Source organism: Pseudorasbora parva, chromosome 10 (genome assembly GCF_024679245.1).
Source record: "Pseudorasbora parva isolate DD20220531a chromosome 10, ASM2467924v1, whole genome shotgun sequence".
NCBI classification, from domain to species: Eukaryota; Metazoa; Chordata; class Actinopteri; order Cypriniformes; family Gobionidae; genus Pseudorasbora; species Pseudorasbora parva.
Window position 1 is genome coordinate 40,094,384 of NC_090181.1, and position 24,974 is coordinate 40,119,357.

The following is a 24,974-nucleotide window of genomic DNA, read 5'->3' on the forward strand; positions in this document are numbered from 1 at the left end:
ATTCACAATTCAATTAATGTCATTTTAGTCTTTTATTTTTAATGAAAAATACTAATCAGGAGGTTAAATGTATTATCATATGTGGATTTTCATTGCAAAGGTTTCTTAGGCCTTAGCAAACTGTACATACATAAATATCCTTTTCTTTGATATCAGTGGTTTACATATTCATGACAGTTAACTTGAATGTAAGAGCAGGTGATATAAGATCAAAAATTAAAAATCAACAACAATTTCAATGAAATCAATGATTGTTTTAAAACCAAAGGATGACCACATGCCAAAAATACATATAAAAAATAATTGCAATATAGAGTTAATAAATTTTTCATCTTCTCTTTTTTACAAGTTATTCATTTGATACAAGCAAGTTCACACATTTCAGTTTTTTCCAATAAACTCAATCTTTCCACGATTAAAAAAGGCCTTTAGACCTGATTACCTCTTTCGACAGTACCAGTGTTGGGTTAAAATCCTACGCTCTATTTTCCTCCCTCACGTCAAATATGGAAGAACATCAGTAGCACTAACAACACCTGACAGCAGTTTTCAGTGCAATAGGCTTTGTTCTAACATCTACACGAGACTCAGTGACGTACTGTAAATTTAGCAGCTGTACAAGGACACAATAATAATTCACTTTGGCTGCCAAACTCTGAAATTATGTCAGTTACCAATTTCAGGAGAAACCCAATGCCGAGCTGCCGTTTTTTTTAACTTCAAAGTCCGGCTCACATGGGCGGAGGCCCGTTGGTGTAGCTGAGCATGGGCTGGAAGGAGCGGGCGAAGTTGTTGAGTTGGGCACAGCTGTAGTCTTCCCTAGACGTAGGCACAAGACAGGCCACGAGCACCACCAGCAGCAGGATGATCTGCAGCGGCAGAGCGGCCCAGAGGACACGCTTCAGGAAGCTTTTGCACCAGGACGGTGGATCTTCCTCTTCAGAATGGGAGGAACCGGATCCAGCGGCGTTGCGAGACCTGCTAAACAAAAGGCGGCACAAAGAGGTGGAAATACTCAGATGCAAAACGACGTAAATAAGAGAAATTACATTTGTTGTGTACTATGTGTAGCTATTTCTAAAACTGTACCTAAGGAAACAGATTTCGTGTAGATTAACAATCCGCATCTATAGTTTCTCCCTAAATAGGCTTTCATATTTAATGGATGGAATAATTTCTACATTCATATTTATCTCTGTCTGTTATATTTGGAAACACATTAGCTGCACAAGCTTGACACAGATAGAGTTAGTTTGAAATATTCAGCGGCATTTAAAAGCAAAAGGGACATTTTATTCTTTATAAATATAACTTTTTGTCAAAGCACTGTTAAACAGAGTGAATGCCAACAGGAAAAAAGCACAGCTCAACAATTCTCAGTTTAAGGCAAAGAAGGATATCCTTAAAGGGATAATTCACCCCAGAATAAAGAAAAATTGTCATCATTTATTCACCCTCAAGTGTTTCCAAACCTGTTTGAATTTCTTTCTTCTGTTGAACAGTAACTATTTTGGGAAGAATATGGGCAATCAATGGGGTCCATCAACTGGTGATCATTCTTCAAAATATCTTCTTTTGTCTTTAACAGAAGAAAGAGACTCATACAGGTTTGGAACAACTTTAGGGTGATTAAATGACATTTTTGATTTTGATTTAACATTTTAACATCTGTGCACGGGTACTGTGTATTGTAAAAACAATAAAAACCTGGAAAAAAACGAAATGATTTATTTTCGAACCCCAAAAGTGCAATCCATGAGCGATCACCATTCTTCTCTTTGAGCAAGATACTTACATCGGTTAGAGTCGACATTAATAATACTTTGCTATATTGGTTTAGATACAAATGACCGTGATAATGATTTAATCGGATTTCCTTGAAACACTAAATCACTAGTAGAAAGTGGCTTTAAATGCCAATATAGTTGAATACTGCAGTTCAATGTTGCATTGATCTCCTGGGAAAAGTATCCAAAATATAGATTATTATATAGAATATTATTTCATTATATATCATTCTGTACACCTTTTTGTTTATTTATTTGATTTTAAATATTGTACTGAGCTTGATATTTCTCAATGTTATCTTAAAATAACAAAAATCTTATTAGTTGATGGTTGATAGTTAATGGACCCCATTGCCTTCCATAGTATTTTTTTCTCCCATACTATGGAAGTCAGAGAGGTCCATTAACTGTTGGATTACCCTCATTCTTCAAAAGAACTTTTGTGTTCAACAGAAATTCATACAGGTTTAGAACAACTTGAGGGAGATTATAAATCATAAATAAAAAATCTTAAATGGTTAGTTCAACCAAATGTACTAATTTACTCACCCTCATCTAGTTAATAAAAAAACATTGGTTTATTTTTGAAACACATTTTTGGATGAAATTTGAGAGCTTTCTGTTCCTCCATACACAGCGATGCAACTGACACTTGTTTACGCATCAAAAAGCTCATAAAGAGATCATAAAACGAATCCATGAATTGAGAGGTTTAGTCCAAATTTTCAGAAGAGATTTATTTGCTTTGTATGATTAACAGATTGATTTTAGGCTTTTATTCACATTTAAACATTGATCAACAAACATTCCCCCCTTCTAAATGTAAAGCACTTTAAGGACCCAGAAAAAGCGCTATATAAATTTAACTGATTATTATTATTATTTTAATTCAAGAATGAACCTAATTGGTTCTTGCTGAAGCTCAAACGTGCTGCGCAACACAAGAATGAACCTCATTGGTTCTTACCATAGACCGTAAAAAAATATGGACGACTCGACATCATCCGTTTCCGCTTGTCAGATTTGAAGCTTTCAGGCGCCCTTGCACGGCGCGGACATCTTGGGACCGAGTCTGCGCAGTAGCGATTTCGGGACCGGAGTTGCGCAGTAGAGCGCAGGAAGTAGAGCAGGAAGTACAGCAGCGATTTCAAAAGCCCGCCCACACTCTCGCAGATGCAGAACAATTAATTATGTTGGTGTGAAATAAACAGTTATGGAAATGTAGAAATTAAAGCTAAAGATCTAATCTGCTCCCAAAAATTTCGAAAAAAGTCTGTTAGTGCCTCAGTGACAACTTCACTCAGAGAAGCCGTCAGTCTCAGCTGTCAATCATGACGTCACACCCCCCGTTTTTATAGCATCAAATAACTAACTCAAAGTAAACTTATTTTTAAAACGAACACCTGAAATGAAATCATCATGATGATAACTGCCTTCAGTGACATACACTAACTTTGGGGAACATTTTTTGAAGTGTAATTTTATTATTTAGTTTGCCTTGCGTCCATTAGAAAACACAGAGGGGCGGCTATACTGGGACCGGCCACCGGGGGGCGATCGAGGCGCGAAAGCTTCAGTAAATGAGAGGGAGACTGCAGGCTTGGTTCTTACTGAAGCTCAAACGTGCTGCGTAACACAAGAATGAACCTCATTGGTTCTTGCTGAAGCTCAAACGTGCTGCGCAACACAAGAATGAACCTCATTGGTTCTCTCACGTCAAGTAAACACACTTGAGCTTTCGTTTACCACAACTGATGTGTGAGCTGATCAATGTTTTATATGTGAATAAAAGCCTACATTTAATATGTTCATCATATAAAGTGATCAAGTCTCTTCAGAAAATGTGGACTAAACATTCAATTCATATGGATTAATTTTAAAATGTCTTTGTGAACTTTTAAACCGTCAAAACAAAACTACAACAAAGTGGTAGTTGCGTTGCTGTTAATGGAGGGACAGAAATCACTCAAACTTCATCAAAAATATCTTAATTTTTGTTCCGAAGATAAACGAAAGTCTTACGTTTTGGAACGATAGGGTAAGTAATTAATGACAGAATTTTTATTTTTCCTTAAGGGAAAAATCATTTTCTCACCCTCATGTCATTCCAAACAGAATGAAGTTCTTTCCTCTGATAACAATCATCTTATACTATACTAAAATAATATAAAAATATATTATAACAAAATGTGGTAATCTCATTGCGAATATACATCTTTAAAGGGGATTTAATGGGATTATGTTTTATATTAATAATGGGACAATCTTAATTATAAACAATTATTTTATAATAAAAGAAATCTTGTCATTTCACCATGACCCACTACAAGACAACTATTTGTGACTCACCATTTTGAAAGCTGGCATTTCATGGGAAACCAGATGTCACTTGTTTCAATGATATTACTCTACATAAATACAGGTATATATTTTTAAACATATCTTGTAATTGCACCATGCCTGAATACGAAACACCGATTTGTGACTAACCACCTTTAATGCTGACATATCATGGGGAACTCCTTTCAGAACTGCCCCAGCAGCTGAGGACCACTGGCAGGTTATTGTGTGTTCTGACTCGAGTCTATGTAAGGCACAGTGACGTTTCACTAGTGTCATCAAACTGCACGGATGGCAGATTGGAGGAGGGAGAGGATGATTGATTAGTCGGTGAAAGAGCAGATGTAACACACCAGAGAGAAAAAGAGAGAAACTGTTGCCAAGATTGTTCATTGCAGACGCTTGCTGAATAGACAAGAAAACAAACGGCTCAGCAGCAAAAGCAGCCTAGCGTATCCATATTTACAGCCAAGTATCAGATGAAAAATACATAAAACAAGCATGTTTTAAAAGGTGTTGTGAGGCTTGTGCCTGGTACATAAGCTCCCTTCGTAGTGTCTATCTCAGCTCCCTAACCTGAGCAGTGTCTAGAATCACAGAAGATGATGGAAGTCATCAGCATGAGCCTTTAGGCTGCTAATATTTCCGCATGTATGTCATGCTGGATCGCTGGGCCACTGTAAGGGTGGTCCGTCAGGTTAGTAGGACACCGTCCACTTAGGGGCCAACCCAGACCCTTTAGCGCTAGGGACCTACATTCAGGTCATGTGTTGAGTTCCATTATCTTCCAAATGATCTAGAAACCAGGAGAAAGGTACCTGTGAAGTGGACTGCTCACACAGGCTCCGGGCTGTGACAGACTACTTTTGCCCCGTGGCTGTTTGCAATGAACAGGGGGGTAAAAGAAAGAAAGAATGTTTCAGTCCAGGCAAATAAAGACAAAGCTACTGATGAAAGAACCCAAAAAAGAAGAGCACCAACAAAATCAAATGAGGGGGTGACAGCACCTCTATGGAGACAAAGAAACTGGTTCTTCATGACACCGTTCTCAGAAAAAACTCCTTGATCCTCTACTATTTAAAAAGCGCCGAAGATGGTTTAAGCTCAATTTGTCATTTTTTTCACTGGAGAAATGGCTTGTTTTCTGAGAGTGACTCTGCAGAGAACATGTCAAAGGCCATATTTCACCCAGGAAGTTATGCGTTACATAAAAATCATAATGAGTCCACCATTAAGATTTTTTGCATTATGATATTATTTTGATAAGCATCTTGACATGCATATGTTGCCCCTAAATTCTCATTACTGCAATGCAGAAAAAATCTCAGTAACACTTTAGTTCAGGATCAAAATCTCATTATTAATTAGTTATTCATAAGCATGCATACTAGGATACGGTTTATTAGTACTTATAAAGCACATATTAATACCTTATTCTGAATTACCATATTCTACATCCCTTAATCCTGGCCAATCCCTAAACTGAACAACTCCCTTACTAACTATTAATAACCAGTCATTAGGAGTTTACTGAAGCAAAAATCATATTTAATAGTGAGATTTGGACACTAATCTAAAGTGTGACAAACATTCATTATATTATATTTATTTTATATGCATTATAAATTATAAATCATATAATGAATATAATATAATGAATGATAATGATATATGAATTATATAATTTATAATGCAAAACATACTAATTAAGTAGCATAAAAATCATAAAAATGAATTATTATATTATTATAATAAAATATTACGGTATTATTAAATATTATAATACATATTATTAAAATATTCTTACATTACAATAATACTTTGTTGATTTATGTCATTTAAAATCATTGTATGACTTTAAATTATAATTTTAAATCATCAGATTCCCATTGTCATGAGAATCTGATGAAATTCTTATCAATAAAAAAATAAAAATAATAAAAAATGTTATAATTTTCTTCATGCTAAATATAATGTCACACTTTCTTCTTTTGGGTTTGAGGTTAAATATGACCTGGACATTTTTTCATAGAACCAGTATTCCTTGAAGACTACAGTGTGGGAATCTAGAATAAACATGAATGTGGGAAAATAAGTAGAGGAACCAACAAAAACCAGAAATTAGGGCTGTGAACCAGATGAGACTAGTTTAGGGATGTGAAACGCACTCAATCAATCAAAGGGATGTGGAAACACAACAGGGATGAATCACATCTCCAGTCCTGATGCGGCTCTTGCATTAGAGGAGAGCATGCTGGGAAAGGTTCTGAGTTTTGGAGGAACTCTGAGCAATATGCTAATAAGGTGTCAAGTTTGTTTTAGGAGGCCAAGTTTCAGGGACATTCAAGTGTCAGACTACCATCTCAACGTGACAAGCAAACACTGATCTTTGAAGGGGCCAACAGGACATGAGGGTGGTGTGTTACCGATCGCTGGCGACTGGGAGTGCTGCGCCCAGACACGGGGCTCAGGGAACCCGAAGTATCCAACTCGTCAGCAGATGACCAAGAAGACAAGTCCTGCAGAGATTGTGTGTGTTGAGGAGGGTTGGAGAAAGAGTGTGAGGAAACTTAAACTAGACATAAACACTGGATTAAGTTTAGTACTGCACATCAGGGTTATTATAGTTAACTGCAAACTAAAACCATAAAAACAATGTTAAACTTTAATGGGAGTTGAGCTTAGTTGACATTTGACAATGCGTCACTTCGTTGCTCTGATTGGTTGTAGGACAATTGAGGTCTTTCCTGGTTCGGTTGAAATGCCCCATAATCACAGCCCAAATGGAGCAGTTTCCGACTCATATTCTGACTAGAATTGAGTATGACCACGTCAGGCTAGTGTTTTTGCAGATTTCCCATTAATTTCCTATGGTGGTCATTTTTGACCGAAGAGCACAAGTGGGAGTATTTTTTTTTACAACCACTTAGCCTGCTCGAATCATGCCCTCAATTTTTTTGTGTGTTTACATACCTAATGCTAAAAAGTCACCAAGTTTCATATCATTCTGATGAAGCTGTGATTTTTAAAATTTTAAAACAGAAAATTGTTCGGTCAGAAATGACCAAAGAGCACCAGAGGGTTAAAGAACTGTATGTTCTACAATAAAATAATGATGAAGGGGTGAAGGGATGAAGGGATTTTTTAAATTTGATTTTTTTTATTGATCTTTTATTCTAAAAATTAGATTAAAATTGTATTTGTTAATATTGTGCAATACATTATCTTATATAACTAAGTATTATTTAATACATAATATTATATAGCTAATATTAACCAGATATGTTAATATTAGTAATATTATTAGTAATATTAATAAATGACAATTTCAATAATCAATTTCAAGTCATTCTCTGGCCCCCTTGGATGTTTGCTGTGCCTCGGTTGGAAACCACAGATTTAGAAACATTTGGATTGATTAATTTATTTCCATTATTTGCAACAAATGTAATTGAATTACATTAACTCTTTCCCTGCCAGCATTTTTGCGTAATAGCGTATAACTGTATAATAATGAAAATGGGTAAAGCCGGAAAAAATTCCGTCAATGGTGAGGAAACGTATCATAAATTACAGAATATTCTGTCAATGGCGGGGAAAGAGTTCATTCATTTCCAGGCACTAATATTATTTTGGTCAAAACCAGGGAAACTGATGGCATCCATGTTGTGACAGTGTTCGTAACTAACCTGTTGACTGCTGGTGATGTCCAGGGTCTTCTGCAGCTCTCTAATGTCTCGTGTCACCTCCTTCAGCAACAGCTTGAGACGGTTCCCGATCACATGCACCTTCTCTTTGGCTTCCAGACAGTCACTGCCTTCCGAGTGGACCAGCAGCTGAAGGGACATGTCCTGCAGGGACGCCACCTTCAGCTGCGTGTCCAACAACTCTCGACGGATTTGCTGTGGAACGATCAGTGTTTCATCAAAACAAGCCAAGCAAGTTGTAACCTAAATATGCTGTATAAACAGAAAAGAGAAATCATTTACCAGAAGCGTTTTGTGATACTCCTGTAGCGTGTCGCTGTCCTGAGTGTGGTCAATCGGGACAATCTCATTCCTCCTGCGATCGATATTCTCCAGCCACAGAAGGAGACCGTGACTCATCTCATGGAAGTCCTGAGCATTAGGAAAAAAACAAGTGTGTTTCAAGCAACCTAAGCAGTAACACTGCCCTGCATTATATTTGCTGAATGAAATCCAATACTTGTTTCTTTGATTCCAAAAATAGTCACACTTTTTAAAAAGTAGTGTGCATTTCATAGCATTTTTGCTTTCAATAAACATTTATAAAGTGTAGAAGTCTTATATTATCCCTTAAGTAGCAGGTATTATCCCTTTAGCAGGAAAAAACTGCCACAAAGACATGATTTCTGTCTGCCTCTGAGCCAGGTTCAACTATTTGCTTAATTCTTAGCTGATTTTCTTGAGGTGCCAATTCATGTGTGAAAATGATTCTTCAAGGGTTAGTTCACCCAAAAATGAAATTGATGTCATTAATGACTCACACTAATGTCGTTCCACACCCTTAAGACCTCCGTTCATCTTCAGAACACAGTTTAAGATTTTTATATTTTAGTCCGAGAGTGTATGCAAGTGTATGCACACTATACTGTCCATGTCCAGAAAGGGAATAAAAACATCATCAAAGTAGTCCATATGTGACATCAGTTCATTAGATCATTAGTTCATTAGAATCTCTTGAAGCATCGAAAATACATTTTGGTCCAAAAATCACAAAAACTACGACTTTATTCAGCATTGTCTTCACTTCCGCGTTTGTTTTCAATCCTTAATTAAAGATTCAAACGGTTATGAATCAGCGTATTGATTCATGATTCGGATTGTCAATGTCACGTGATTTCAGCAGTTTGACACGCGATCCAAATCATGAATCAATACGTTGATATAAAGTCGTAGTTTTTGTTATTTTTGGACCAAAATGTATTTTCGATGCTTCAAGACATTCTAATGAACTAACTGATGTCACATATGGACTACTTTGATGATGTTTTTATTCCTTTTCTAGACATGGACAGTATAGTGTGCATACACTTGCATACGCTCTTGGACTAAATATAAAATATCTTGAACTGTGTTCTGAGGATGAACGGAGGTCTTACGGGTGTGGAACAACATTAGAGTCATTGACGACATCAATTTCATTTTTGGGTGAACTAACCCTTTTATGCTCCCCTCATGCAACCATTCTTTCACAATTTGAGCTGATGAATTTTGACATTGTCATCCTGGAATACGGTCATGTGGTGTCTTCCTAAATGGTTGTTTAAGAAATGAAAAGCTACACACTATCAATTATGGTCATAAAAACCTCTGAATGTCTTATCAAAGTGAACATCTTGTAACAGCATATATTCAGCTTGCCTGGCACTGCATGAGAGCGTGCTGGAGAGCATTCCTCCACTCATCCAGAGAGCTGCTCAGACGTTCCCAGCGGTTATTCATCTCCTTCAGCCGTCGCTGCAGGTCTCGTGCCTCCTCGCTGTCCGACTGCACAAACTCAGCGCTGCAGAGGTTAATGGACAGCACGATGGCCTTACGCTTATCCAGAGCCTTCTGGAGCTCCTGTGAGGAATCACAGGTCAATAATGAATAAAGAATATGGAATTAGTGATATTTTAGTACTATTAATATGTTATTTTAGTATTTATTACAATTTTGAATTCCCTTGAAGTTTCATTTTAATGATCAACATAATCAAAACTTTGCTAAAAACCTGTTATACACAATCTGCTACATGCATTATTTCATCTGATTGGTAGTTCATACTTTTTAGTCAATAAAAAGCCTTTAAGAATAATTAAACATTCAGGTTGTGGTTCACATGTCTTTTTGGTTTTGACCATATAAATTTCAGCAGCTGCAGCAAATTGCAAAAAAATAATAATAATAATTGCAGATTTTTGCTTAATTTGGGGTCTGTTTAACAAAAAAGTGCATCCATCATAAAAGTACTCCACACGGCTCCGATGGGTTAATAAAAGCCTTTTGAAGCAAAGCGATGCATTTTTGCAACAACAACAAAAAAATATCCATATTTATAACTTTATTAACTATAATCACTGGCTTCTGGTAAAGGCAGTATTGAGTACGTCTAGTTCCGGTGGAAGAGTGACCTCTGTCCCTCTCATGTATTGACGATAGAGGATAGAGCTAAACAAAACACCGGTCAACTAGAAGTTTTAAAATGACATTGTTTAACGAGAAATGTCTGAGGATTTTGAGTTTGTTGCCCTATTTGATTGAACCGTGAGAGACCTCTACTCTCACCTAAGCTTACGCTACGTCTACATCCTTTATCGGAAGCCAGAGATTATTGTTTATAAAGTTATAAATATGGATATTTTTCTTACAAAAACGCATCACTTCGCTTCCCTTTATTAACCCTCTGTTTGAACTAACCCTTTATCTAAGATTAATAAATGCGGTAGAAGTATCGCTCATTGTTAGTTCATATTAACTAATGAAATCTTATTATAAAGTGTTACCAATGTATTTCAGTCTGTTTTTCATCTAATATTTATATATTATTTCAGTTTCATTGCAATTGCAGTTGATTTTAAAATAATAGTTTTAGTTAACAGCAACTGTGTCTGACCTTGAGTTTCTTGATGCGCAGCTCGATGGTCTGTATGTCCGTGCTGAGGTCCAGTCCCCGCTGCTGCTCCAGCTCTTCTTCTGCCTGGTCCAGCCAGCTGCAGATGCTGTTCAGATCTGTGTTGAACTGCTGCCACTGCTGCATGTTCTGCTTCATTCGCATCTCTTTACTGAGAGCCTGAGCCTGCAGAAGCTCCCAGCGCTCGATCACTCCTGACCAACGCAAATGACAACATCTGTTAAGAGCTCTGCATCACTGGATATGTCATCTGGGTCACAATTTATAGTAACAATTTAATAACACAAAAAAATATTATTACATTATACACTCCCTGGACAAAAAAAAAAAGAAGTCACTGTTTAGTTTTAAATAGTCTATAATTGGATCATTATTCCAGGGATTATTATGTTTCTAGCACGTTATATGTTTGGCAAAAGTTCTTCTAACCCTCATTAATTTAGAGTGTGGCTTTTCATTTAGACTTTATATAGAAACTTTTATATACCTTAGTCATGGTAGACAACAATGTGTTGTTGTCTTTAAAGACATTTAAAGGGTGAATTTAAAGGGTTACTTCAGTTTTTAGCAGATGGCCTTGTATCAGTAGAAACCCTGGAGTATATTCCAATGATTGTGCTTCCCCCCTCATATCCCCCTGAGACAAGAGATTTATGCATTTTATTTCTGGATTTTATTTCTCAGATGACGCAAATTGACGATATTTGCATCATCGGAGGAATTTTTGGCCCAAGGCTAAAGACTACAGCCAGCAGAAGAAGCCATTTCTGCATGTTTCAACCCGCGTATGTGGGATGGGGGATCACACTCACATCACTCAGCTCGCAGCTGCAGGCATTCATGTAAACGGAGCAGTGTGGAGCAAAGTGAGTGTTTCAACTTCTCAAATTTATTTCTATGAAATGTAAGCTTCCAAAGGCATGAACTGAAAACGCGCCAGACTGAACACGCGTTGTGAATGTATGCCGCGAGCGCGTTTACCTCAACTCTCATCACGAAAGCTCATTCAGCTCATTCATTAGTGTAATCTGACAGCATTTGTGCTGTGACACTCGCGCAGCGACTCACTCATTATATTGAACAGACACGTTCAGTATTTAATTGTAGTGTCTGTTTTTCCAACTCAGTCACAGCAATCTAGTAGCGGTGGCTTTGGGAGTGGCCTCAAAGGGCAGCGAAGCATTCTGGGAATTGTTGTCTTTCATCCCCATGAGACAAAAATACATTTTCTGTCTTTTCTCAGTCTAGAAAACACCAAATTCAAAAATAATTTCACATTTCTACTACATTAATGAGCCAGTTTAATGTCGTCACAGCGCTGAAGTACCCCTTGTAACACAAGGCTGTGATGGATAGACAAGACAAACAATGGCATGAACTATACTATAAAGGTCCTATCTCACAATTTGTTTTTCCAAAAAGGCATTGCATCAGCTGAACAATTAATTTAGAATATTGTTAAACAATAGTACAATCCACTGAACGCACTGCACTAACAGTCTCATTTTCAAAAAATGACATTTGTCGACACCCTAAGTTCTATTCTATACTTTCATTGTCATCAGACCAAGCTCTATTTAAGATTGAACATTGGTCTGGGGAGTCTGCTCTGTATTTTCTACTGCACTAGAGGTGTGATCAACTGGCATTATTCAAATGACTGTACGCAATTGGATAGTCCTTCAACCAATCACACCACAAGAGGCGTGATCAGCGGTCAACGACCCATCGCTTCTCTATCCTTCATCGTGTTAAACCCACCAATAGCACGCCAGGTGGATAAGCCAGTCTGTGATTGGTTCCCGCAAAAGTGTAACATAAGCTGTAGAAATTAATGTACAGGTTTCCAGGCGAAATCAAATCGCCGGCAGATCAGGCTGGGTTTACCCAGTCTAGCCCTATCATTTTCAGCGCAATGTGATGTAAAATGCAACGCAAGTGTTTATAGCTAGTTTCAGCCCAACACAGTTGTCATTTTTATTCCAGCACTACGTTGTTTAAATAGCAAATGCCCTCGCACCCATCTGTTTGCCCATTGGCGTGCTGGTCTGAAAACGAGCCGTGTTCAGGTGCATTGTTGCTATTTTGAGGCAACTGAAAACGACTTGGTCTAAAGTCAATAGCACAGTACTCTGTATTTGTGTTATTTAAATAGCACGTAGTAATATGCACCTATAGGCAGATGCACAAATGTCTAAGGTAACACACAAGCTTTTTTTCCTCTGCTCTATTGCCTATATAGACTACTACCAGCATTGGTTTTAATGAGAAGTTTGAAGAATGCATGTGTTTATGCGCAGGGCACGGTGTCTGATATGGTTTTGTACCTGAGGTTTGGGATTCGGAGCTGTTGGGGTTGACGAAGCCTGATATCTTGTCGTCCTCATCTTTCAGCTCAAATCCCACTCGCTTTACTGCATCTATACTGCCCCGGCATTCTTCAAGAAGACGCATCTGAGAGAATAAAATATAATGAACAGGCCATTGTATTCATTTGCCTATTCAAAGCACATTTTTTACTAGTGACAGTTCCCCTAATATAGTCCTATAGGATTTTCACTCACATAACCCATGTAGGTGGCATCCAGCTCAGGGCCTGTGGGAGTTCGGCTGCGTATGATGTTCTCCGTCTGCTGCAGATGGAAGCAGCTGGTGTTAAGAACTTTATCCAGTTGTCTGATGTGAGTCTCCAGTGAGCCAGTGTCACCTGTAGAGGAACACCAAAACACTTAGCAATGCAGGAACAACAGGAAGTTGCACTGAACAGCAGAGTGGAACTGTGCTGTCGTTCTCAAGTGATGCCGTGCATGATTATTTGATCAAGAGATGGACATCACAACATTGCTTTCTCATTAGTCAAACATACTAGGAGCTTCTAATCAAATTGATCATTAGTCAATGCAGTTTACAATCAGAGTGAATATATGTACTGCTCATTAAAATTATATTTTAAATATTGCCTGTTTGTTTGTTCAACATTATTTATCTGGGGAAGTCCATTTTGAAATAGTTTCTTATATACAATGATGGCCTGGCATAATGGAAATTTGACTGTTATGAACTGACCAATTGGCTGATATTTGGCATTTTGAGATTACCCTCTAGCATTAGTTCTGAAATCTGCCGACATCAAGCCTACGATCATATTCTCGAGGCAATTAAACCCATTTTCCCACAGAATTGTCATTTGTGTTATATATTTCTTATTACTGTAATGTAAAAACAAAACATAGCAAAACCGCATAGTATTTATAAATGTTATATTTAAACTAGCGTTGTTATTTATATGTAAAACTATTAAAAATATTTGTATTGAAATACAGCTGAAATAAAATAAAGTATAAATATCAGATGGAAAAATCATACAACTTAAAATACTTGATGCCTTGGCAACTAACTGAAATAAAATACGTTGAAAAAGGTGAGTAATTTAATTACTAAACTAAAACAAATTAAATAACTTTAGAAAATGAAATTAAGTTAAATAGAAATATTAAAAAATTGCATATTTAATGCAAATGACAAAAACACAACAAAATGACTGCGACTTAAACTACTAAAATAAAAGCTAATTCAAAATGTTGATAATACAACAAAAGTGTGTAGATAATATTAAAAACAGAATTTAACAAAGAATAATAGAAAACACTAATTTAAATAAAAATCCTTGTTTTACTGTATTTACTGTAATACAATTAAAAATACTAAACTACAGCAATAAGAAGATGTGTTTTATTGTCTTGAAAATAATAATGTATTAAAATAAGATTCTCTCTCATAATGACCTCTATATATTGGTAACGACCATTAAAAATCCCGCATCAGTTGACCACTAATATTCAAAGAAGTAACACTTGATTTAAATGGATTCGATTTTTTATGCAATTGAACAGTCTCCTCTGATTGTAAAGTACTGTGAGTAATGATGTTGATTTGTAAATCCAAAAGCATTAGAAACCAAAGACAAACACCAGAGTGAACTCTGTGGACATCAACCTGTGACACTACATGCAAACACTGCAAAACTGACTATAATGTGTGAAAACACAAATCAAAAGAGAAGGGTTAGAAAGTACAGCCGATGGTCGCAGCACGCGGCTCCGTGCTTTGATTCGGTTTGTGAGTAGAAACTAAAGATCAGGCAACAGACTAGTGAGCGAGTCCCAGATTTCTGTGACTGCTGTTGCCTACCAGCGCTGGACCTCAGAGTTTGCTCAGTAAGTTTTAGAAATGCCTCAGGACTCTCTGGAATCACTACATCTGAAAGAAACATATACATGTATACAGTACCAACATGACTGAATGCTGAACCACACTAAAAACTTTTCAAGGCAGTTTAAAATCTCACAGGTTTCATTTATATTCTCTTTTTACTTGGCTTTCTGAAATGCTTGATTCTGATTGGTCAGTCGCGACATTCCCCAATAATGGCCGACGTCAATAGCAAAGCTGTATAAAGAGCGCTCATCCTGGTATTAGAGTCTGACGATTCTTACATTCTCACGACTCTTGTATCACAATGAGGACACACTCTCTCTAGTTACATTTAAACAAAGATGGTGCCATCTTGCGCTTTAGTTATCAACTGTGTAGCTGCCATCTAATGTAACTCATTAATTTCAGTTCCACATGGTTCACAGTTCAAATATAAATGTATATATATGAGGTTAAAAATAATATGTTTGAAACAAATAATGTCTCATGGCCAATAAATAATAATTTCATGTTTATTTCGTTCTGTTTAAAAACTCTGTGAGAAAAGAGGGGGAACTTTTTTTGTTCCGTATGGAAATTATAATGTGTTACTATGTGGATGCAGTATGGGTGAACTCGCTATGATCAGAGAGATATATGCTGCGGCTTGTGAGCCTGCTGTCTGAAAGTCATCAGAAGATTGTAAAGATATATACAAGTTTGTTGGTGAAGCGTGAAGATGAAACACACTTTAAGTTTACCCTCTCGAGTTCATATTTTTCCATCCTGGTCATTTTTTGTGTTACGTGACTGTGTTTGTAACAAGTCGATTACGATATTATTTTACATGGCATGAATGTATCCTTTATTTCTTAGTTTTATTTGTGATTTCGTTTAGTACTGTCTGTAAGTATGTCAAGAATTTAATTTACATGTCTGTGTTTTTGTTTATTTATACCAGTTCTGACGGCAATGCGGAAATGTGGCAATAAAGGAGCATGTAAAGACATGTTTGAAGACTGTCAACAAATAAATGCCCGTTAAAACCCAGGAACGACTTGAGCCTTTATGAACCCTTGAGGGGAGTAACAAACTGTATTTACTATATATTGAAAGTATTAAAAGGGGTCATGAATTGAGAACAGACATTTTCCTTGACCTTTTGACATTTAAGAGGTCATTGTACCTTAAAAACGTCCTGTTTCAACTATGTAATAAAATAAATGCCTTGTGTCTTTGTTTCAACACTAATTTAATGTAATAGCTACCTCACACACAGTGCATCCGGAAAGTATTCACATCACTTCACTTTTCTCACATTTTGCTTTGTTACAGCCTTTTCCAAAATGGATTAAATGAATAATTTCCCTCAAAATTCTACAAAAAATACCCCAAAATGACAACGTAAAAGACGAAGTTTGCTCCCATAGATAACAGTGCATGTCAGAGCACAAACCAAGCCATGGATTGTCTGTAGACCTCCAAGACAGAATTGTATCAAGGCACAGATCTGGGGAAGGGTACAGAAACATTTCTGCAGCATTGAAGGTCCCAATGAGCACAGTGGCCTCCATCCATCTGAAAATGCTAGAGCTAACCGCCCGGCCAAACTGAGCGATTGGGGAAGAAGGGCCTTATTCAGGAAGGTGAGCAAAAACCTGATGGTCGCTCTGACAGACCTCCAGCATTTCTCTGTGGAGAGAGGAGAACCTTCCAGAAGAACAACCATCTCTGCAGCACTCCACCAATCAGGCCTGTATGTGGCCAGACGGCACATGACAGCCCGCCTGGAGTTTGCCAAAAGGCACCTGAATGACTCTCAGACAATGAGAAACAAAATTCTCTGGTCTGATGAAGCAAAGATTGAACTCTTTGAACTGAATGGCAAGTGTCAAGTCTGGAGGAAACCAGGCACTGCTCATCACCTGGCCAATACCATCCCTACAGTGAAGCATGGTGGTGGCAGCATCATGCTGTGGGGATGTTTTCCAGCGGCAGGAACTGGGAGACTAGTCAGGATTGAGGGATAGATCAGAATCAGAAAGAGCTTTATTGCCAAGTGTGCTTTCACACACAAGGAATTTTTTTTTGGTGCTGAAGCTTCCAGTGCACATAAACAATACAATACAACACGGTAATAAAAAATTCTAAGAATAAAAATATGAAGAAAAAATATGAACAGTATAAGGTCACGGTTACGTTTAGTCAGAAGACGTAGATTATGAGCATTTACAGTATTTGGGTGGAGAGAATAAATATAAATAATAAATAATATAAGTAATATAAGTAATCACCTGAGTTTAGGAGATATTGCACTAAAAAGTGGGAATAATTGCACTTACAGGCATTGCCTTGGGGGGGGGGGGGGGGGGGGGGGGGGTTAACTGTTCAAGAGGGAAATGGCCTGTGGGAAGAAACTGTTCCTATGCCTAGATGTTCTAGTGGCCAGTGATCGGAGTCGCCGTCCTGACGGTAACAGTTCAAACAAGAGGTGTCCGGGGTGAGTGGAGTCTGTGATGATTTTACCCGCTCTCTTCCTCACTCTGGAAGAGTACAGGTCCTGGAGGGTTGGCAGTTTGGCACCAATAATCCTCTCTGCAGTCCGGATGGTACGTTGCAGTCTCCTGATGTCTGATTTGGTAGCTGAACCAAACCAGACAGTGATGGAGGTGCATATAACCGACTCAATGACAGCTGAGTAGAACTGAATCAGCAGGTCCTGTGGCAGGTTGAACTTCCTCAGCTGACGAAGGAAGTACAGTCTCTGCTGAGCCTTTTTCACATTGGAGTCAATGTGATTGTCCCACTTCAGGTCCTGAGAGATGGTAGTTCCCAGGAACCTGAATGACTCCACTGCGTCCACAGTGCTGTTCATGATGGTGAGTGGGGGGAGTGCTGGGCTGTTCCTCCTGAAGTCCACTATCATCTCCACCGTTTTGAGCGCATTCAGCTCAAGGTTGTTATAACTGCACCAGACAGCCAGCTGTTCAACCTCCAGTCTGTAAGCAGACTCGTCACCGTTCTGGATAAGGCCGATGACAGTGGTGTCATCTGCAAATTTCAGAAGCTTGACAGAGGAGTCTTTAGAAGTGCAGTCATTGGTGTACAGGGAGAAGAGCAGTGGGGAGAGAACGCACCCCTGGGGGGCACCAGTGCTGATGGTAAGAGTGCTGGATGTGAGTTTACCCAGTCTCACTCGCTGCTGCCGGTCTGTCAGGAAGCTAGAGATCCATTGACAGATTGAGGATGGTATGGAGAGCTGGGTCAGTTTGGCTGTGAGGAGATCAGGCATGATGGTATTAAAGGCCGAACTGAAGTCCACAAATAGGATCCTTGCATAGGTCCCCGGTCTGTCGAGATGTTGCAGGATATAATGCAGTCCAATGTTGACTGCATCATCCACAGACCTGTTTGCTCTGTAGGCAAATTGAAGAGGATCCAGCAAGGGTCCAGTGATGTCCTTTAGGTGGGCCAATACCAGTCTTTCAAATGACTTCATGACAACAGACGTGAGAGCAACAGGTCTGTAGTCATTTAGTCCAGTGATTTTGGTTTTTTTGGGGACGGGAATGATAGTGGAGCGTTTGAAGCAGCTGGGAACTTCACACTGCTCCAATGATCTGTTGAAGATCTGCGTGAAGACTGGGGCCAGTTGGTCAGCGCAGGCTTTCAAACAAGCAGATGAGATGCCGTCTGGGCCTGAAGCTTTCTTGGTCTTCTGTTTTTTGAAGACTCGGCTCACGTCCTCCACACAGACCTTAAGCTCAGGTTGGATGGCAAAGCTCAGGTTTGGATGCAAAGACAAACCTGAGATGAATGAATGAGATGAATGCAGCAATGTACAGATACATCCTTCATGAAAACCTGCTCCAGTGTGCTCTGGACCTCAGACTGAGGGAAGGTTCATCTTTCAACAGGACAACGACCCTAAGCACACAGTGGCTTAAAACATAGAGAGGCTACGGGACAACTCTGTGAATGTCCTTGAGTGACACAGCTAAAGCCCAGATTTGAACACGATTGAACATCTCTGGAGAGATTTAAAAATGTCTTTGCATCCAAACCCTATGGAGCTTGAGAGATGCTGCAAAAAATAATGGGAGAAACTGCCCCAAAATAGGTGTGCCATGCTTGTAGCACCATACTCAAAAAGACTTGAGGCAGTAATTGGTGCCAAAGGTGCTTCAGATTTTAAACTTCTTTCAAGTTACTTGTCATTAATATGGGGTATTGTTTGTAGAATTTTGAGGAAAATAAGGCTGTAACATAAAAATGTGGAAAAAGTTAAGCTGTGAAATGGATAATTATTTTAATATGCAAAACTGTAACCCAACCATACCTCCCAGTCTTGAAAGCGCCTATCAAAGAGTGTTTTTAAAGAGAGGGTCAAAAACAGGATAGAAATTAGCCTATTAGTTTTTTATGTAAAAACATCTTGCCAACAAATTTGGACCTCAGAGAACATTATATAAAAAATATATAAAAAATACATTTTAATAACCCCTTTAATAGTTTAGTAGGCTTACAGTTATATTGTTGAAGAGTTAGTCTTGTTGCTAGAATGCTTGTTTTGTACACTGTGACGTAATTTACTAGAGTTTCTGACAAAATGTTAATAGCCGCAGTCTATTGAAAATGTTTAAATATTTTGAATAAATTTTTTTTTAAATTGGTTTAAATGACTGATTCACTGACTCGCTCATAAATACTTGTTTCATTACTGGATGAATCAGTGTTTCTGAACAAATCTTGTGAATGACTGATTCAATGACAAACAATTTTTTTAAGTCACTTTTTGTCATCTAGTGGCGTAATGACGTAATCGATAAAATCTTTATTTGAAGCACCAAGTTAGGTGATTTGCTGATTTTATACTATAAACTATCTGAACTATAAACTTTTATTCCAGTACTTCTGTGATGATTTGAATATTTGTAAAATGGAAATAATGATGTGGTTGAAAAGACTGTGAAGCTGTTTTACACCTACATGACAGCTGCTCTCTCTGGCTCAGTTGCAGCACAACTTGATTTTGTCTAAGGTTTAATAGACATACGGGAATCATTGTCATTTAGGATTGAGATTGTGTGGGTGTTTGAATCGGGATTGCATTTTTTGTAAAGATTAATCGTGCAGCTTAACCAGATACCGAATATCCCTTACTTATTCTCTCTTATGTGTTTATTGGACTAAAGAGCACACACTGACCTGAGAGGGCAGATGCTGAGCCCTGCAGGTATCCATCGTCTCCTTGATCTCCTGGTTCAGAGGACAAGGCTCTGCTGGCGCTTTCCAAACCCCGACTCAGGTCATAATCGTGGTCCCACTCTAGCGGGATAGAGTCCACACTGGCCGGAGTGTCTCGACCCGAGCGTTCGGCCCGTAGAGGAGCGGCCAGAGATGCAGACCGACTGGAGGAGGGCAGAGGGGACAGAAAACCGTCACCCAAACGCTCGCTCCATGGAAAGCTGGACACGTCAGCAGCCTCGTCCAGATCAAACTCCCGGTCCGAGAACGAGACGTCATGTTCATCGTCTGTGAGCTGGATAAAGGAGTTGGGAAGATTGGTGATTCAAACACTGTCTAAACATTGACTAAAATTATTAAAGTGGATTAAATAAAATGATAAAAAAAATATGCATATAAAATAAATTAATGAAGAATTTAAAAAAATCTACATCTAAAATAAAAAGTAAATTATAAATAAACATGGAAATAAAATGAATATAAAAAAAGACTGCAAGAGAATATCAGTCAGAAAATGTATGTAATGTACCGGTAATCGGATAAGTTTCTTGTAGTAGCGTTCCACACGTCCAAACACTTCCTGGCAGTAACGCTGCAGTTCTTCAAGCTCTTCCTCGATCACAGCAGCATCTATCGGCTCACTCTTTTCTAGAAGAGCTTCACCCTGCTGGAATATGTGGTCAATCTTGCCCGTGTTCAGAGTGATCTCCTGCTGGAACGCCTGGATGGGGCAGAAAACCTCCATAAGAGAATGGCAGGAGAATATATGCAGTTTTAAAGGTCAGATGCGTACCCTCAGCTGTTTGATTTTGGCCTGGACGTCACATTCGGAGAAATGCTCAATGTTGGTTAATTGCAGGTCCATCTCAGTCAGCCAGACCAGAATACCGTCTCGCGCTGTCTCAAACTCCTCCCGCTGACATATAAAGTGCTGTGGTGGACATAAAAAGCGTTTTGCAATCAAAGAACAGATTCAGAGTAAAAGCACACTTGTTTTTACTCAAATAGAGTGCAGGGTTAATTTACAAAATAATAAAAATAATAAATAACTTAAATATGCTTTAAATAATATTATATTTTATTATTAATAATTATATAATAAAAACGAAGAATGTATATTATAATACTCTATAGTAACATACATTTAATTTAATTTTAATTATTTTAAGTAATATATTAAATAATATATTTAAATATATTTATAATATAATATAGTATATTTTAAAATGTTATATATTATATTACGTATATATCACATTACTAACAATACTACAATATTTAAAAGTTATATAACACTATTTATTTAAACAAATTTAAAATAATCCACCTTAATAATAGGAAAGTTTAGCAGTCATTTATCTTGCATTAACACGGCTTTAGCTCATGTATCATCATAACTTTTAATGCTTCGCTTTCATTTGTTCATGTCTATAGTTTCAGATAAAAATGGTTACATTTTGTGCTGGATAGTGTTATGCAACTGATAAATTAAATGTAATCTAATTTTGATAAGATGTTAACAGGCATAAATGTAATGTTTTATTAGCTTGAATATAAAGTAAGTTCTTTCAGATTTGTGTTATTATAATATACAGTGATGTCCATCTAATTTTAGTATAAATGCTGGTTAAATGAATCAAATGTCTATATACCTTTAACCTGCGTAGGACGGAGGACACTCTTCTCTGCAGGTTATCCCAGCGCTGGTTGGCATTGTGAGCCATTTCTCTCAGACTACAGGCCACGTCAGTGCGATTCTCACGTGCCAGTCGCTGATACTGTTTATTGATCAGCTCCAGCTGCGTCAAACTTTCATGCACCTGCCGCTGGAATGCCTGTAAAAGCACATAATTGAGTGTTGATATCATAAATCTCTTCACTAATACTACATTCATTCAGTCTGGATGAATCTCACCTCAAATTTCTTGAGCTCTTCTTTGGCAACAGTGTAAAGGACACCTGAAGAGTTTGGCAGTGCGGCTGTCTTCTCCGACACCATCAGCCACTCCTCAAAATGAGAGAAGTCATCGAGAAACTTCTGCCAGAGACGCCACGTCTCCTCAATCCTTTCAAATGAGCACCATTTAGGTTTAGGTTAATTGTCATTTAGCAGATATATAACACATATTGAGCAGTGCTATTATATCTATCATATATCATATCATATTATATAATATCATATCATATATCATATAAACTGAGTCTGAGTTTTGTTAAATTTTAATAAAGCTAAAATAAAATAAAATAAAATTAGAAATGCTGCTTTGGCAACTAGCTGAAATTAAAATAAACCCAAGTATGTGTGTGTGTGTGTGTGTGTGTGTGTGTGTGTGTGTGTGTGTGTGTGTGTGTGTGTGTGTGTGTGTAAAAGCTTTTCTTTGACTATGAAGGATGTTTTCAGCTCTGAAACTTACAGTATATTCTTATATCACCATGACCTTTTAAATATCAAAGGCTCAACGTAAAGATAAGTTTTTTTCAATTCATCACCCCTTTAAAAGTTAATAACTAAATTAATCTTTATAAACATTCACACTGCTGTTGCAGATTAAATCTAATGTGGATAATCTCACGAGACTGTGACGAGATTTCTCGTCGAGTTGAAAAGCTGTCTTGCCTCATATCTAATGGAGTGTGAGGGTGGTTAAGTTAGGATAGAATATGCCAACGCTACGTTTACATTACGCCTCCAATCTAGTTTTGATTTTATAGGAATAAAAACTATTTAATTCAGGTCATAACAGTAGCTTTAATTCTATCTGCTCATCTAGAACGAGCTGTTCGAGTCTTCCTCAGTAGTGATCACGTGACGAGAAGAGGAGCATGTGTTATGAGTGTGTGTTCGTGTTAGTGAAGCGCTCGCATTGAGCGCGTGTTAGTGGACTAAACCGTGACGGAGGATTGGATACGCAGCAGAAGCGCCAGACGTACATTTTTAAATGCATGTTCAGCACCATCGCTCCTCTAACCACAGAGTATACGCACGATCGCGAAATTTAAAGTGAAAGTAAACGGGAATGTGCATTCACGATTTCAATAAGTTGCCGCTGTTTGAAAGCGGCTCCTTGCGGCATGCAAATATCTCCCAATATGACAACTATTAAATTTGTAACCATCTCTTAGCTCTGTATCTGTATGCTTGAAGAAAAATTTGGTCTCTATTTGCACTTTGAATATTGAATACTTTGATTATGGTTATTGTTTGCACATAGTATCTATGATCAATTTGTGTAAAGGAGTTCAGTTAGGAGGTCAACAGAAGCTCATGTGCAGCTCTTAGGTCTGAAGAGGTCAATCATACAGGAGAGAAGCCAGTCAGCTGAGTTTTTGGCAAAACCATTACAGTGCTTGTTGTCTTTTACTGTATGATAACTCATACTCAGAAAGTAGAAATTAAATTACATTCAGTACAAGTTGATTAAATAAAACATTTAAAATACCTGTAAACAATTTTTCTAGTCATGCATTTCATCATTGAGGATTTCTTAAAAATCTTTTCGTCAGGTTAGATAGTGGTTATTAATCCCTCAAACCCCTTTATCTAAACCTGTCATCTGTCGTCTCACACATCCACCATGTTTGTAGTTTTTTTTAACACTTGCTATTCGTGTTTGTCCACAGTGCAATGGGTTGTAGATAATATTATCCCTAAGAATGTGCACAGATTTACACTTTGGATTCTAACATTTTGACATTTTGGGGTGTCTTTGGGATACACTAACATTCATTTTGAATACTATTTAGGACGGATAGTATGCGAATTGGGACGCAGCATATGTGTATGAGCTTTATCAGCCGGTCATACTTGAGTCTCCTCTCCATGGACATGGCGCAGATGCTCCTCCAGCGACGGTCCAGGCTGCGTGTGGCCTGTTGGATGGAGTCGCACTCAGCATCCGTAGCGCAGGCATCACAGTCGTGCAGCAAAACCTCACACAGGTTCAGCACGGATGCCACACCTGTGCTGTGCTTCTCGATGTCTCTTTGCAGCTCCTGGATGAAGAACAAAAATTATGTTTTATCCTAAACTTCACTTCACTTTATTTGTTTATGTCCCCAAAGAGCAACTTGATTTGCAACCAGACCAGCACACATACATAAAAAATAGATTACAAACATTAAAAAACACCTAAAAAACACAAGACCACAGCAGCCCAAAAATCTACCTACTCCCCAAAACTCCTCCCATACCAGAATTTAACAAAGAAACCGCAGTAGGAATAAATGAATGTTTATACAGATTGCTTCTAACAGTAGGAAATCTGAATCTACGTCCGGCGGGTAGGATATTAAATTCAGACTGAAGTAGACGGGAGGAATTTGTTAAAATGGATTGTGCTTTCCTTACAACCTGATAATTACACAAGTCAGTAGGGTGACTAGTAGGGCATAAACCTAATGCGTTTATTTTTGAATGCATCATGTGTTTTTGCACCTGCTGCAGATCCAGTTTCCTCTGGATCTCCTGGTAGTCGCAGGTGTCATAGACGATGGGACGGGACAGTTCGGTCTCAATGTGGGCGAGCCAAGTGCGCAGACTATTCATGTTCTTATCCAACTGCTGAATGGCTACTAAAGTCTCCCGTAACTTCTTCACCCTGTGTAAACGAAGAAATGTTTACCTTTCATACATAAATATGAATATCTATATACAGCACACTATTTCATATTAAAACCTTTTAATATTATATATGCCATTCAGTGTATCCCTTTAAAAACAGTAGACTTATGAGGTTGAAGAGGAAATGTACAGTAATCACAGCAATTCAA

The 24,974-nt window shown here is 37.9% G+C and overlaps 1 protein-coding gene across 18 annotated transcripts in view; it reads right to left on the reverse strand.

Moving 5' to 3' along the window:
• Positions 1 to 13: 13 nt before the first annotated feature.
• The window catches only part of syne1b (spectrin repeat containing, nuclear envelope 1b), a 188,368-nt gene continuing 163,407 nt past the window's right edge, over positions 14 to 24,974 (reverse strand). For 9 of the 18 annotated variants that reach the window (XM_067456126.1, XM_067456134.1, XM_067456132.1 and 6 more), the window contains 17 exons: positions 24,640 to 24,802; positions 24,010 to 24,197; positions 22,120 to 22,270; positions 21,857 to 22,039; positions 20,998 to 21,135; positions 20,734 to 20,925; positions 20,166 to 20,499; positions 14,955 to 15,023; positions 13,328 to 13,470; positions 13,091 to 13,217; positions 10,746 to 10,957; positions 9,512 to 9,712; positions 8,117 to 8,245; positions 7,817 to 8,029; positions 6,554 to 6,646; positions 4,946 to 5,004; positions 14 to 981 (listed from right to left, as the gene is read on the reverse strand). In XM_067456126.1, the coding sequence (XP_067312227.1) occupies positions 732 to 981; positions 4,946 to 5,004; positions 6,554 to 6,646; positions 7,817 to 8,029; positions 8,117 to 8,245; positions 9,512 to 9,712; positions 10,746 to 10,957; positions 13,091 to 13,217; positions 13,328 to 13,470; positions 14,955 to 15,023; positions 20,166 to 20,499; positions 20,734 to 20,925; positions 20,998 to 21,135; positions 21,857 to 22,039; positions 22,120 to 22,270; positions 24,010 to 24,197; positions 24,640 to 24,802 (2,845 nt within the window). In that variant the 3' untranslated portion in view covers positions 14 to 731. The remainder of the gene's footprint in view (positions 982 to 4,945; positions 5,005 to 6,553; positions 6,647 to 7,816; positions 8,030 to 8,116; positions 8,246 to 9,511; positions 9,713 to 10,745; positions 10,958 to 13,090; positions 13,218 to 13,327; positions 13,471 to 14,954; positions 15,024 to 20,165; positions 20,500 to 20,733; positions 20,926 to 20,997; positions 21,136 to 21,856; positions 22,040 to 22,119; positions 22,271 to 24,009; positions 24,198 to 24,639; positions 24,803 to 24,974) is intronic. The other 9 variants (XM_067456140.1, XM_067456125.1, XM_067456142.1 and 6 more) reach the window with 6 other exon arrangements.